At 41.8% G+C, this 16,185-nt stretch overlaps 1 protein-coding gene across 1 annotated transcript in view; it reads left to right on the top strand.

Annotated features, from left to right (window-relative positions):
• Window positions 1-16,185, top strand: part of CEP112 (centrosomal protein 112) — a 161,741-nt gene that overhangs the window by 70,705 nt on the left and 74,851 nt on the right. The window contains exon 19 of the mRNA XM_054393864.1: window positions 2,631-2,813. Within this exon, the coding sequence (XP_054249839.1) occupies window positions 2,631-2,813 (183 nt within the window). The remainder of the gene's footprint in view (window positions 1-2,630; window positions 2,814-16,185) is intronic.

The following is a 16,185-nucleotide window of genomic DNA, read 5'->3' as shown; positions in this document are numbered from 1 at the left end:
TCCATACTGATGTATGAAGAATTAATTTAGTTTCGATGCAGCTTCCTGTGATGAAGTCCTGTTGTTGCTGAAAACCAGCATGGCTGAGTTTTTTTTTTCCCTTTTGTTGGTGTGCATTAATTTATTTTTCGTTTTAAAAAAAACCAACAACAATACAAGAATGAGAGAGGGAGGAGTGGGAGAGAAACCGTGGTGCTTGGCAGCAGTTCTGAGGAGAAGAGGAGGTTCAGTGAGCGTTCACCAGTGAACTCACAGAGCTGCTCAGTCACTGCACGTGATTTGCACAGGAAAGCATGGTTTGTTGGTTACAAACCTGGGGTACTTGTTAATATTCCTTAGGGAAGATGGGCTTTTGATGCCTTTGAACTTGAGGGAGGATAATGCTCTCATCCCCATCCTTTCTGTCTTCTCTTGTCTCTCCACCTCTGCTTCCTGCCAGAAATCTCTGAAAAGCAAAACAAAACCATCATTGGGAATACTTTGCTTTAACTGCTGTGGGTTTGTTTTTTGCTTCAACAAATTTGCCTTTTAAAAACCCCTCCCTTTGCACTGCCATCCTTTCTCTTCCCATGCAGCAGGCTCGAAGTGTACAGAAGGACTCGATGCCTTTTGCTCTTTCCACCTCTGACATTCAAAATCATTGTGAGTGGAACACAGATGCTGTAAGGGAAGAGGGTACTGAATAAAACTGAAATTACTGTGGTTGAGTAAAGTGATGGCATACATGTGTATGATTCAACTGGTTGAAGCAGCAAGATTCATCCCTTGTCCACTTTGGACACACGTTCTCTGCCTGCTGCCAGCCCTTCTCTTCAGGTAAAACAGTGAAAACCAACTAAATGAAGTTCTCCATGAGGAAATATCTTACTCAAGACACAAGCAGCTGAAAATTCAATAGTCATGGAAAGTAAGTGTTTCAAGAAAAAGACCCCTCCTGTTGATGTCTTGTTGATCTGATCTGACTGGTGAAAAACCATCAAACATTTCCCCCTGTAACTCAAGCCACGCCTCTACAGTTATTTTAGGGAGCAAGAATTCTTTCATTTAGACACATAAGGACACCACTAGCATCTGAAAAAGAACCAGTTTTGTACTCAAACCTTGGGCAAAAACCTAATTTGAAGAACTTCATGTAAGGATCCCAGGCCCAGCACAGATAATGTGTTGCCTCCTGGGGGGTTAACTCCTTCAGGGACCTCAGAAGCCTGTTAATGAGCTCTTTAGTGTTATTAAATAATGTAGATATCTTCAACCGTGGAATATTGCATCTGTTCTACTTGCTCCCTTCTTGGGAGGATGCTCCTGGCCACAAGCACCATGACATTATTTTCCTTGTAAACCCGGAACACGCCGATCCCTGCTTGAAGAAAATGGGCGAAAATGCTTTTTTGTTTCACTTGGCTTCCAATTTTCAGCCCAAAAGCTGCACCAACAGGCAATATTCTTGCAGAATTGAATGCTACAGCTTTAAGATAAGGTGCTGGGGCGCTCTCGGCGCACACACAGCCGGGCTCCTCCCGGTCGCGCTTCTCCTTTTCTTTTTTTTCTCACGCTGAACATAACCCACCATCTTCATGATAACAGCATTGATTGCTTGCTTCTTTTTTTTTTTCTTCTTCTTTTTCCTTCTTCCCCCCCTCTCCGAAATCCACCAAAACTGAAGAAAAATCCAAGTGACTGTTCTTAGCAGCTGTGTGGCCCGGAGTTCAGTGGGGAAGCGGCTTCCTGCCGTCCCTATTCATCACCTGCTTCAAAGGCAGCCTGGCTGCTCCAGTGTGCAGGCCAGGTAGGGTGCCATTGTGCGCCGGCGGGGAGGATTAGTATCAAAGCTGCGGCAACCAGGCCCTTGGTCTCGGGCTGCCATTCAGTCTAGCGGGGAGAGGCTAAGAGTGGCCAAGGTCACAGCATCCAGTGTGGTGCGGACTGGGAAAGGATCCTGAGAATAGAGGGCTTCTTATGAAATCATGGTGCAAGCTTGCGGCACAGCAGGTGCCCTTCTGGAACACATACATCTGTTTATGTTGGGATAGCGTAGCTGACAACGGGATAATGGAGCTTTGTGGGTTTTTTTTTATAATTTTCTCTTCTTTTTTATTAAAAAAGGGCAAAAAAAGACAACTGTATATACGGCAGCGTTGAGGAATATCGAAGGAAGAGCTTTCACTATGGAAATCATAAAGAAATCCTTAAAAGATTGAATTGCTGGGTTTTGGGGGGGTTGTGTGTGTGTATATTTAAGCAATGGGGAGAGCAGGCTGCCTGTTAACCATTTCAGCTCCTCAGCCCTGTCGATGAGCCGCAGCAGGGTACGGGGGGGACTGGACCTGAGACCGAATGCGACAATGCACATTTTTTTTTGTTGTTGTTGTTGTGGCTGTTTCCGTTGGCTCCCGACATTTGTACCAAGAAATTGGTAAGGATGCGCTGGATTTGCTGGGTTGTCTCCATTGTTGGAATTGTCTGGAGGAATTCTGTCACGCTAACGGTGGCTTTTTAAAAGGTGAGGTAATAGTGACGTAAAAATAAAATTGCCAACTTGATGAAATTAAGGGGAAAATTAAGCTGTAGACGAGTTGTCATGACGACAAGGATGTTCTATTGATGAACTGTACTCCTCACTGTCCAATCAGATAGTGGAGCTGAAGCTGGAGCATGAACAGGAGAAGACGCACCTATTCCAGCAGCACAACGCAGAGAAGGACAGCCTGGTCCGAGACCACGAACGGGAAATGGAGAAACGGGAGCAGCAGCTTCGCGCTGCCATGGCAGAGCACGAGACTCAAACTCAAGAATGCAGGAAACGAGACGCGCAGGTAACGATCAATAACCTTTGAGAGGAGAACGCTGATTAGAAAATGCTAATAATGGCTCTTTCCTGTTTGCCAGCATTGTTGGTGGTGCACTGCCTGAGCATTTGCGAAACTGGCACCTAAACCTGTTTTTTTTTTTTTTTTTTTTCCTTTTTTTCCCCCCATTTTTCCTTCTTTTTTTTTTTTTTTTTTTTTCCGCTTTCCCCCCTCTCTGCCCACTGCTGAATAGGGCTTTAACTGCAAAAACCACAGGTAGCCAGATTAAAAATCCCATGGTGCGCTATAACTCGGCCTATTTATAATCTTGTCTCATTTTCTTTCATGATGGATTTGTTTAGGGGGAAAAAAAGGTATCTGTTCTTCTCCCCCTCTCAAGCCCTCACACTCACCCCTCCTTTTCTCCTTCCTGGGCAAATCCATATGAATTATATCTGCTTCATTCGTATGAGGTTTTGTTGTTGTTTTAAATCTCTGCAGGTAACTCACAAATGGCTTTATTTCATTCTGTTCATCTCTTTTTGTTTCAGTTTTGCATTCTTGATTTGCATTGTGTGTCTGCCCACGGATGTGGGGTGTTTGATAAGATGATGTGGTTTGGGGTTGCTTACCATGATATTTATTTTCCTACATACACACACACACGTACCCCTCCCATCCTCCATCTCTGTGGTCACTGTTGGAAGCCATTTGGCAGAATAACCCCCAACTGGGGTAGCATTTGACTCTTCAAACTTCTGGATGAAATGCACACTGTCAGCATGGAAAATGATCTTTATGAGTTTTCAGTTCAAAAATCATCTTACTGCATTTTCTTTTTTGCAATCTATTTTGTGAGGCTGGCAGGGTATGTTTTCCTAAGAGCCTCTATTTAAAAGGCCTGCAATGGCAGCAGTAACCAAATTAAGGTGATTTTGTACTTTAAAGCGTGTTCAGAGAGGAATCTTACTAATCAGCATTAGAATTACTTCCCAGGCATGGATTATTTTATCCCAAAACTGGCCATTTTGGTAAAGCATCTCTAACGCCATATGTTTTCCGCGCACCACCGCCTTCCCTGGGAGATGTAAGAGTCTGACATTGAGGCATTTTCACTTGACTTCCTTGTAGACCAGTGGGCTGTGTCTTTTCCTGGCAACCCTGATATAACTAAAGGGAAACTGAACATTTAATTTTACATATTTTTTTTGAAATTTTTTTTAACCTTGGGGCGACTCAGACTCTGTTGAAATCTGCCTTAAGTAAGGCAGTTGGAAAACAAACGGCTTGCTGGGGGAGGATGAGGGATGTGTTGCAGAGCCAGGACTTATTTCTCCATTTCCACCATTATGGTTTTTCCAAAGAAAATGAGAAACACTTTTATGAGAGCGCTTAGGAGGAGATTCAGGTTGCTTCTGAAAAATTAAACCTTACTCCTTATTCTCTGCTTTATTGTAAGAATGGACAAAGACTTAAATTGTTAAAGGGGTTGGCTTTGGTTTGTTTTTGTCTTTCTTTGGCCCAATACAGATGCATCTTAACTACATAGCTCGTTGGAAGTGCCTTTTTGAAGTCGTGTCATCCTCTCACCTGCATTCTTGGTGTTGTGTTTGAGTACAAAGACAGAGCTGTGGCACTCAGGTTAAGAAATCAGGTTTAGAATTGTGTAGAATTATCCTGTCTACACGCCAACCTTTATTACAGTTACTGCATTGCTCTGTGTAACACTAGATACAAAGGTAAGGAGACTACCTTAAGCAGATTCAGAGGATCTGGGAGGTGCCTTGTAAGTACATCTTTCTATTTCCTTCTGATGGGGATCATTTCTGGCAAGGATTGGAGCCCAAACTTCGCTTCTGCTTTCTCTTTGCAGTGGGCTATATTATACTACTACAGGTGCTATGTGGGAAGCTGGAAGTGATCACAGCTCTTAGGCAAATCTGAGCAGCAAACACTTTGGCCTTATGACAGGGCTTGTCGTTGTGGTTTGATTACCCCTGTACAGTGGTTTGAACATTGCTGCCCTGAGAATGACATGTAAATCAGGGGGGAAAACGCTGCTGCCTTTGACTGGAAGAGCTGTTGTTTATTTGAATTGCAGTAAGAATCTGTCAGCTCTCAAGGACACGTTGTTTTCCATTTTGGAAAATAAATAATCCTTCATTCCTTCCTCTTTGTGTTAGGATTCACTTTTGTCTTTGCAGTGAGCTCAACAGACACCCCTGGTGTTTCTTACAGAATTAGAGCACAGGTTTTGAATCCACTTTCTTAATCTTTATGTACATTTACGAAGGCATTTGATTTGGACATCCAACATGACTAATGGCCAGTGTCCTTTAGGAAACGTTTGGCAGTCTCTTAACAAAGATCCAGAGGGATTTAAAGAGTTCATGTCCCAAAAGCTCTTTAAAAACCTGTTCAATTTCTACCTTGGTTGAGGGCAGTAATTTTTAGGGCTGCTTTATGGCAGAGCGAAGACGCACCGAAAGAGGATAGGAGGCCATTTTGTGTCGCTAAATGAAGAGTAGGTCTGCTGAGTGTTTCAAAACACTTAAATAATAATTAGTGTTAATTGAGGAGCTTGGATGGAAGGATCTATCTATTCAATGTTGGGTGAAGGATGTGAAAGCACCGCTGTTCACTGCCAGTCCTATATTCGCTGATATTCTCTCTTAAATCCTTTTCCATATGGAAGCGTAGTGGATGTTTAAAGTACGTATTCCTTACTCTATCTCTAAAGACAGCTCTGGCAATTTATTATAGTCTTACTGAAAAGGTGAATTTTATTTTCTTTCCTTGAATGCCAAAGATCTCTACTTTCATGTAGGTCTTCAGCTAATCTGAAAGGTAGTATACAAAACAATCAGATTTTATTCGAATATGAACACATTTAGTGATGCTTTAATCAGAACTAAAGTATAAAAATTCAGGTTTCCCTGCTTGCCAGATTGTAATTCAATATAAAATAATGTTACTGCTTCTTTGGATACAAGTTTAATTTCAGCAAGGAACTTGGTTTAAGTGCATCACCTTTTGTATTGCTCATGAATTTCTGGCTAACAATGGCATTCCACTTTAACTCTTGGATTTATCCAGTTCTAGGAGGCTAGCTTTGATTTTTGTCACCTAGGGTTGTAATGCTTGGGGAGGAGTAAATTGACATGTAGGTCAATAAAAGTCAAAGCAGTACAATGGCTTTTATACCATGCTGTGTTCTGGTAGTCTTTTAAATCCTATAGGTTTTGTATGAGCTGCCATAATGTTGTTATTCTTTAAACAGTAGCTAATAACACAGGATTTCTTCTGAAAGGCTTCTTTGGAGTCACTCCTTCTGTTTCATTTAGATTTTTTTTTTAGAAGCATTTTTAAGTTTGGTTAGTCATTCATTCCCCACCTGCCTAAATAATTTTAGTTTATACATTAGTTGACAAAGCAGGGAACTCTTTGGGCGGTAGAGATCTTCGTTTTGTTTCAATCAAACCAGCCTTGCTACTTGAGGCAGCGATTTTCCGATGCAAGACTTCCAATTACAGCAAAGAATGCATCCAGTTTGCTTCTGTGGAATAAGACAGCAAAGTTAGGGAATTTTGACTGTGGTGCCAGTTGTGCCCTTCTATTTTCCCTTCATCCTGTGAATGTCGTTCTCTCCCCAGCATCTGACATGTGCCCTCAACGTGCTCAAAGATTTCCCCCTTCCAGCTGCTGTGCAGAGTTGGATCATTTTTGTGCTTGTTCTTTGACTGTTGACCTTCGGGCAAGAAGAAGAAAAAAACTTGAACCCCTGTAACTTCAAATGCAGCACTTTGTACTAAAGTGAGAGGGAAAAAAGTTTCCAAGAGGAAACTGAATTCTCTTTCCAGGTTCTGTTATGAGATAATTGGCAAGTCCACTCCTTTCATCCATTCGTAAATGGGTCAAGAGCCGCTGGAACGCGGCGGCACGTGTGGCTGCTGTTTGTCACTGATCTCAGGGTATTTAATTTTAACACGGAAAGTTGATGCTCTCAAAAATGAGGCTGCTTTAAGAGAAGATCTCTGAAGTTTGGGGGTGTCAATAGGGCTCTCAACAAATCATTATTGGTTGGGAAAGGAAAACCCTTAGCGGTTCTGAAGTCCTGTGAGCACACACAGTAAGAATGGAGGTTGTTACCCAAAAAAAAAAGAGCAGGCTGGAGATGGTGAGAGGAGTTAATAAGGTATTTTCCTTTGGTTGAAGGATCCATTTCCTTTTTCCTCTCCTGCTTTTTGCACTTCCCATAATCCCCTTGGCCTTTACCATTCCTGTTTGCTTTACCTTCTCAGAAATCAGTGCCTCTTTCCCTGGTGCCCAGGGTATAGAGCATCCTTTCCCTGCTCTTCTGGCTTCTCCTCTTTGAAAATTTGCTGCTTTGCACTTGTAAACAGTGATCTTTCTGCAACTGTTGCTTTGCACCTGCTTTTCTCTGAGTTAATTCCCAGCTGTTTGAGTTAACAATAAAACAAAAACAAACCCCCAAACATTAATGATCATTATTTTCACTGCAGCAATGATCATTATTTTTGTTCCAGCACACCCTTAGTCTGTGTTTATGGTTCTGTATAGACAATTACTGTATCAACGCAAAGGGGGGGGAGCAGAGGTTTCTCTTGTCTCAATGTGTGTATTGGTGCTGAAATGTGCTGTGCTGATATTTGTCAACTAATGCCAAGTGAGAAAAAAAACAGGAAAAATTAATAGAAATATTATGTACTTGTTTAATAATACCTAAATACCCCAAGACATACACAATTTCTGCTCTGTAAGTACTACTGTAGCAGTGACTTTTCGGTTCTACATTAACACAGAGGGAACTGGGGAGCGTTTGTTTCACAGTAGGAGACCTGCTTCAACTTTGATCTGAAAGGCCCTATTGTTCCCTACAGATAAACCACTGATCAGCTCTTCTGCTTCATGTAATTGTTCTAGTATCTCCAAACACCAGTTTTCACAGGGTTGTTATTCTGGTATCAATGGAAACAGTTTGCTCTATCGTGTCTGGAAGGTAGAGATAGATGTAGCCTGCGAACCACTCAGATGTTGATGGTGCTGCTGAAGTCCCTTCTGTATACAACTTAGAGTAAATAAATTCTATGACTCATTTCTTTTCTTTGACTTCTTTTCTTAATGAAAGATGTCTTTGGCAGGAGAAGAAATGCATTGTTTGCTGTGCAGACTTTCTCTGCAGACAATCTAAATCATGGAGTTATAATCTAAATACTGGTTTGTTGTATTTCTACTCAGGGAGTAGCTGTTGGGCTGCCAGTCAAGACTTCTCTAGACAGGCAGCCATTCCCTTTTAGCTTTTCCTAAACAAAGGCTTTTGGCTATTTTGCAGTATGTTTAGTTTATCATCAATCAACCCAGGATAATGAATGGGATTGTTGATGTAAAATATATAAAGTACCAAATATTTGTTGCAGCACTTGCGTGGGTTCCCTTGGTTGATAGTCACAGTTGACTCAGTTGGGATTGATCCCACTGATGGGAAGTATCAACTAAAATCAAGGATCTGCTGACGGGTCCTACAGAGATGTTCAAACTGGGCCATGAGCTAACAGTGTAGCTGTGAAGTTTAGCATTCAGTGAAATGGCCAAATGCACCCAGTCCCTGGGGAGATGCTCAAATCTTGTCCCATGCTGGGCTCTGTAGTCTCACAACCAGTTCCAACTGGACTTGAGGACAGGCAGAGGAGTTGTGGGAAGAATTTGGACTGCAACATAGACATAATCTCTGTGAACAGAGTTTAAAATGAGCCTTTGTTTTAACACTAAAGCACATGTTTCAGGCTCAAGGTTCTCTCCATCCGGCACGGTTGTCAAGGTGAGGGTCTGGGCATCCTGTACACCTTCCCCATTCCTGCCAGGATGAAGCCACCTTGCCATGTTTGTTGTTTTGCATCGAGCACTTCACTTTTGAGCTGCTGCTTCTGTTTGAGATGCTTTTCAAAAGACTGTTCAACAAGCTATAAACATCTGCCACTTCCTCATTTAATGGAACCATCAAAGGATTCTTCTGCTGTAGTGGGTGATCATCTATGATCTCTTCCACATTTTTCCTTGACTCTCAGTTTTCATGATAGGACTGAAATGAGGAGCTGAGTGCAGGAGGTGTGACTTGACTTGCTGCTCTGTCCTTTTATACTTCAGGCTGTTCAGCATTTGAAACATTTACTAAAGCCATTTTTGGAAGCCAAACATAATGGTGCATAAATTATCATTTGCTGATTAAAAATGTTGAGTTAGCTTAGGAGAGGAGTGACATTTTGTACTGTCTACAGTGTATGTAAAAGAGGAAGCAGTTGCTATAGAAACAGGCTCATGTGAACTCTGATTCTGAGATGGAGTTCTTTGGAGCAAAATGGACTTATATAGTATGAAATTAAATATATACTATAATAATATATTATTGCCTTGCAGTCAATGTTTTGTACTGGAGTTTTGTTTTTTTTAATATGAATTATTGGCAGCTGAAAAGCAGAAGTGTGTCAGTGCTGGTGTGTAATGGCAGGGTGTGTATCATAGGGCAGTAATTTGATTTTATATCAATACTCCTTTTTTTAGGACAAAGTGATGATTTCCTGTGTGGATGTTAATAAATATGGAATAATTTCTTTGAGAACAAATGAGGTCAGTCTTGCTTATCAGCAGGGTAAAAGATCTTGATGCTGGTTCTTAACACATACACTAGGTGTGGCTTTGCAGACAGAGTTTGTTTGTGATGGTTGCAGTGAATAATTAACACTGGCAGACAATAAGCTGTAAGTGATATGAAATTATCTTTAATATTACAGTTATGTAAAGGAACACTGAAATCATAAAGGATCAGTAAACACAAACCCATATGAGAGTAACTCCATCATTTGAGGTGGAGAGGCAAAAAGACTGTGTGACTGCAGAAATGGTCAACTTCCAATATGAACTGTTGATTTTGAAATGAAAGGAGCATGTGATTGCTGTGTGAAGTTCAGTGCATGCCAAAGCCAGGCTCTAGAGTTGCTCGTTGGTGTTACTTCCAAGTACAAGAGCCTAACTGTGCTCTTTTGAATGTAGTTTCTGTGGTATTAGATTGCTCCAAATATTAGAGCTGAACTCTGTTGGTAATATCTGCTGTGCAGAGAAGGGGGTGCTGACTCACAGCATTCTTTATTAATGTTTTTCAGTTCTTTTGAAATGACTTTTTAATATTATTTTATTTTATAGTTTGCTGGAGAGAGTTGTTGCATAGAAGGAAGTCTGCTTCTCTTAGCCCATAGAACAAGTACAGCAATTTGGAAAACAGCAGTGATGTCTACTTCAAACATCCCACTGGGACATCCTCTAATGGGAGATCAGAATTCATAGTCAAGGTTTTTCTGTGAATAGAATAATTTGGGTAGGAAGGACCTCTGGAGGTCATCGTGTCCAACCTCCTGCTCAAAGCAGGTCTAACTTCAAAGTTACATCATATTGCTCAAGGCCAAGTCCAACTGAGTTTTGAAAAATCTGCAATGATGGAGATTTCACAGCCTCCCTGAACAGCCTGCTCTGGTGCTTCTGGTTCACTAATCCAGTGTGATTTTTTTTTTCTTTTATATCCCATTGGAAAATCTGTTGTTACAGTTTGGATCTGTAGCATCTTGTCATTTCACTGACACCTTCAAGAAGAATCTGCCTCTGTCTTCTCTGCAATTCTTTGCACTCAGCTGAAGGCAGCAAACAGATTTCTCCTTAGTCTTTTGCTCTCCATACTAAATAAACCTAGTTTGGTGAACTTCCTCCAGCTTCCAGTTTGAGATCCTCATGAATGACAACCCTGCTTTCCATCATACTGACCACTTGCCATCCCCAATATGGCAGAGGATGCACTGTGTCCTACCATCCAGGTCTTTGGTGAAGAAGTTGAGCTGTATCAGCCCCATCTGACCTTTGAGAAATGCCATTTGTCATTGGTGACCTGTTGGCTCTTACTCTTCAAACCTCATGGCCCAGTGAGTTCTCCACTCACATTGTAGTGCACTTGTCCAGTCTTTGTCTCTTCAGGTTTGTCCAGATGCTGTAAAAGGCTATCAAAAGCCTTGCTGAAGTCAAGATCAAAAGGTGCTGGCAGTTCAGTTTGGTCAAGTATGATTTGCCCTTAATGTATCCAGACTGGCTGTTCCTAGTGACCCTTTTGTTCTTCATGTGCTGGGAAATTAATTTCATGGAGTTTTACTCCAGAATTTTTCCAGGAGTGAAGGTTAGGATATCCAGTCTGTCACGACCAGCCAAGGTGCTATGTCTGGCAAGAGAAGTGGTTAATTTTTCAGGAGTGTGCTTTATTCTCTTGTCCCTTTTCTAGGGAAAGATTATCCTAAATCGATTTAGTCTCTCTTCCTTAGGTCAGCAGATGTTAATTCCATTCACTTACTGCTACCATAAATCAAGTTTTGAACAGTAGTCTAGCTGTTAAATGACTTATCTGATAGGAGAGATTTTATGATCCATTCAGCTCCTCAATTCAAAGGTATTATAAATACCAAATGAAAGAATGAAACATTAGAGGAGGAATTATGACAATCTCTGGTTTGGAATGTTAACACCACTTGTTTTGGCAGCATTACTGCTCTTAAAACAATAAGATCCATATGGATGCTAATTTTCCCAATTTTTGAGGAATAAATACAACCTCTTTATGGTTGAAGTAATGATATTACTCAATACCACTGCAGGGTCCAGTAGACGGTTTCATGATGAGGTAATAAATAGCAATTTTGGAGAGCTGATTATTTGTATTTTTCTTTTATGTGGTTTGTGATGAGGGAAAAAGAAATCACAAAGCCAGTGCAAAGCCTTGCCCTCTTCTGTAGCTGACATAGTTTGGCTGAGGATATGTCAGTTGAGAAATATGAGACCATCCATAAAGCTCCACATGCACCCACATTAAAGTGGTACAGAGAAACCTTCAAGTGGAAAACCAGTAACAAATTGCAGCTGAGATGCTTATGCCATAACTGCACTGTCCTGGGTGCCCTACCACCCCTCTGCTTGTTCCTCCCTGTATTGCTTTAGTCAGGAATCAAAACAGAAGAATTTCTCTGTTTTTTCTCTATTTCACAGACAAGAGCTATGAGGGGAAAGAAAACCCCAAACCCTCATGGTGAGTTGTCTGTGAATCTGAAGAAGATGTTACTGGTGCAGACACCAGGCTGAGTGCTTCACAGTTAAACATCTCAGCAGCTGTTCACCCACTGGCCCAGCCCTGGTGCCTGTAGCAACTCTTCGAAGTCTCCTTTGCTGCCTCAGATGTAAGGAATTTGCTAACCCATTAGATGGAGGGGTAGGCAAGTGCTCTGCACTCTTTCAGCATGACTTCTCATGCTGGTGCCATGCTCCATGTGTGCTCTCACCCCATGTTAGCTCCAGGATGCACTTCCAGATCCATCCCTTCTGAGCTGCTCAGTCTCCTTTTCTACCGAAGTGCTGCCTCTTGCATGCCATGTGGGGTGTAGGCTAGGTTCTGGCTCCTGCCACTTCTGAGCAGTAACAGATGCATGCCAGCAAAGGTCTCCTGACCAGGCTCAATGGGACTTGGAAACCAAAGAAATGGGGCAACTCAGCACAGTGCAAGGAATTGTGTTTGACCTGGGTGATGGAGCCTGTTGGTCACTGGCTGTGTGCTGTGGTCAGCCCTGCTGTGACCCACCTTCTCCAGGGAGGCACCTCAGAAGAGGCCATTGCCAGAGCTGGGGACTCTGCCTGTGGTCCTCGGGCAGGACCAGCTGCCAGGGCATACACAGTCCTTTGTACTGCTCCACATTTCCCATCTTGATTTGTTATCTCCTTGACTTTTCTGGTGCCATTTTGTGTTTGCTTTCCCTCACACCCAGGTAAGAGCAGGGATGTCTGGAGAAATTCCAGACAGAGAAAGTGTCCTCAGCTGCAGGCTGTGGACATGGGCTAGGCTTGTGTGATCCAGCTTACAGAGCTGTACGTGCCTTTTGGCAAGTTGTCTCTTTTCTTCTTGGAAACCTTTGGGTTTGTTTGGTGGTTTTCAGTTGTTTGTTTGTTTGTTTAAGTAACACATTAGAAAGCAAATGCCTGGTTTTAAAATACACTGAATATTTGCAGTATGAAGCCAGCCAGCAGAGCTCTTCTTTGGTCCAGTCACCTTTGAAGGAGTGATTGTCATCTTCCCTTAACAAATCCTGTTCATTCATCTTGAAAGAGTTGCACAGCCTCTGACAGTGATTTAAGGTCTTTAGTGTGAATTTCATGCAAAAAAAATATTTTCCCAGTGTGACTTTAAAGAAGACTTTTTTTTCCCCAATTACTCTACATGTTGGCAGCAAATTAGCTTTGAGGGAGCATTGTGCACATCATAGTTGGTTGTTGATGTACTGGGGAGTCATTTTTGGATCTTTTAGCTCAGTCAGACCAGTGACTGACGTTGTTCATGTCTGTTGTTTCTGTAGATTTGAAAGACTTCCTTTTGACAGGGATGGTGATGTGGAAAAAGAAAGAACCCAAAGTACAAGGAATGATTGGCAAAGTGATGATATCATCAAGTGTTCAAAGGATTTGCAAATTGAAGCTTATTAGGCTGACATTTTGTCTTCTATTCAGCACTAATTGGAATCATGCCTGGGTGCATGATATGGAAGGTACTTAATACCTGAGTGTTTATCATGACAAAATGACAGGAATCGATGTCAGGGATGCTGTAGATTTCTGTTTAATGGAGAAAACAATATATTTCAAAGGGCAATTACATATCTCATAATAATTTGTATTCATATGTGTGAAAATCCTCCCGAAATAAAAAAACTTTACTTTTGGCCCCCTAAACTATTGGCCTGGTGCTGAATATTCCATTGTCAGATTTTAAAGCTGTTGTTCAGAGTTCACAAAAACACTGTTGATGTAGTTTAAAAATAATAATAATAAAGACAAAAACCACTGACACAGTGGTTTTTACTTGAAACAGATCTGAAAATCCCACAAAGAGTGAACTCTGTCTTTCCACAATTCTTCTAAAGTTGTCTCTGACAGCTTGAATTCTTTTGTAGTCTGTGCTTTCTGCTGTATTGGCATCTGTGAAATGGATTTAGGAAAGAGAAACAGCAAGGAAAGTGATTCTGGAAAGGCAGCCACTGCAAACACAGAGTGCATTGGGCTGTTTGGAAACAGCTGCATGATCTGGTGCTGTATTTGCTGTTGTGAAGGATTTCTGAGCTTGAGGTGCCTGCCACTTCCAGGAGACAAGTGTGCTGCCTGGGATAGACACATAGAATCAGAGAGCGATTCGGGTTGGAAGGGACCACCAGAGGTCATCCAGTCCAACCCCTCTGCAGTCAGCAGGGACATCCTCCACCAGATCAGGTTGCTCAGAGCCTTTTCTAGCCTGATGTTGAAGATCTTCAGGGATGGAGCCTCAACTACTTCCCTGGACAACCTGTTCCAGTGTTCCACCCTCATGCTAAAAACTTGTTCCTAACTTCCAATCTAAATCTCCTCTCCTCTAATTTCAAACCATTGCCCTTCGTCCTATCACTGCAGGCCTTTGCAACCAGTCTCTCTGTGGCCTTCTAATATTCACTTCAGGTATTAGAAGGCCACTATTAGATCTCCCTGTAGCCTTCTCTTCTCCAGGCTGAACAGCTCCAGCTCCCTCATCCTGTCCTCATAGGAGAGGTGCTGCAGCTACCTGATCATCACCATGACATTGACAAGCAGTAGGCTAGGGGCTGGTGGTAATTATTTGTATTGCTGGAATCTTCTCAGGGGTATGGATTGCAAGAAACTGAATATTCATGCTTATGAAATCATGTAAATGTTCTGGGGAGGCCAGGAACTGATTTCACAAAGCCCTGCTGAGGTACCTCCCATCTCTTTGTATGGTAAGTTTTAGCTGAGTCCATTATATTCCTATTTATGATCCAATGAACAAGATGAATCTAGATTGAAAAAGCAACATTGATCAAGTTCCCTCCTAATGACTGTGTTTTCATGACTTCTCCAAGGTGTGACACAACACAAGGCAGCTCTGGCTTTTCCTGTCCCTGCTCAGGGCTGGGCTGCTTCCCTGTGTTCTACCTGCTCGGCTGGGCAGGCACACTTTCACAAAAGACTGAGAGCTTACTCCTGGGAGCAAAAAATTCCTGTGTTTTGGGCTGCTACATTCTCCATTCCTGGTGAAAATAGAAGAAATTTGTATATGTTAACAGAGAGAGGAAGGATACTGCAGGAGCATCTCCTCAGCCCAGGATGGGCTCTGCCTTTATTGCTGCTTTTCTTCTGAACATGGTGTTTCCTAGCAATATGAGCAATACTGAGCAAACTGATTTTCCTCTCACAATACACTGGCAGCCATTGTTGGTATTGTTTAGGATCAACTGAGGAGTTTTTCTGAATGTTATTTTGATTTGGTGACTTTGTTCATCAGTGAATTCTGCAAGTTGTGGTTGTTTGGGGCAGGAGAAGGGTATGATGCATTGCTGGGTGACATGCTCACTTAATGCGTGCAGATTGTGCTGGCAGTAGTAATAGCACCATTAAAGAACAAAACGTACAACACATAGTAGCTCAACAAAAGGTACAACACATAGTAGCTCTGTATCTGGCCAATCCCCTTGCACTACCATAAATATTTGAGCGAGCTGAATAGTTTTTGGACTCTAGCAAAGCTTTCCTGTTCTTATCTGGCACCGAAGGAATGTGGAATCAAGTATTCATTTAACAAAGTATAAAACTATGTAAGCTATGCAGTTATAATCATGTGTCATTAATCAGAAAATACTGCAGAAACTCTGACAAATTAAAAACACAAGGATGTGTCTGCAAGGGCTTTTTCAGTCATTAAAAAGCTGCTTCACCTCTCAGGCAAACTATTTAATGGCAACTTCTTGCTCAGTGTACTGACATCTTCAAAGGCTCTGACATCTGTCGGCCTTTGAACTACCATTAAAAAATATTATCCCATTTCCATTCTTTTATGCCCATTTTTTTAATTATAGCCCTTCTTTCAAGTTAGGAACATGGTTGGTTTAAATGATGCTGTCCTTTCGTTTTTCAGCCACCCAGCTGCGGTTTGAATAAATTGATGTAGAATCAAAGGCGGGACTTTAAAGGGAAAAGGTTTGATGGACTTGGACTCCGAACCAGATGAGGTTTTATGATGAAAAGGGTTTAATCCCAGCACAGGCATCGCTTCTATCAGTCGAGCAGTACAAAGCGATTCATATATAGAGGTTCACCAGAAATGATCTATTTTTTTTCTCTCTCTTTCTACCCCCCCTCCTTTTTTTTCTTTTTTTTTTTTTAAAAACAGCACAGATCTCTTCAGGACTTGCAAATGTGGCATTAGCTAATATTCAGAGAGCTGATTTCCTTTCATCCACCAGAAGCTTATGATTATAGTACAGTT

The sequence above is a fragment of the Indicator indicator genome, chromosome 29 (assembly GCF_027791375.1).
Source record: "Indicator indicator isolate 239-I01 chromosome 29, UM_Iind_1.1, whole genome shotgun sequence".
NCBI lineage: Eukaryota > Metazoa > Chordata > Aves > Piciformes > Indicatoridae > Indicator > Indicator indicator.
Note: the sequence above shows the minus strand (reverse complement) of the source record. Positions and strands in the feature narration are given on the sequence as shown.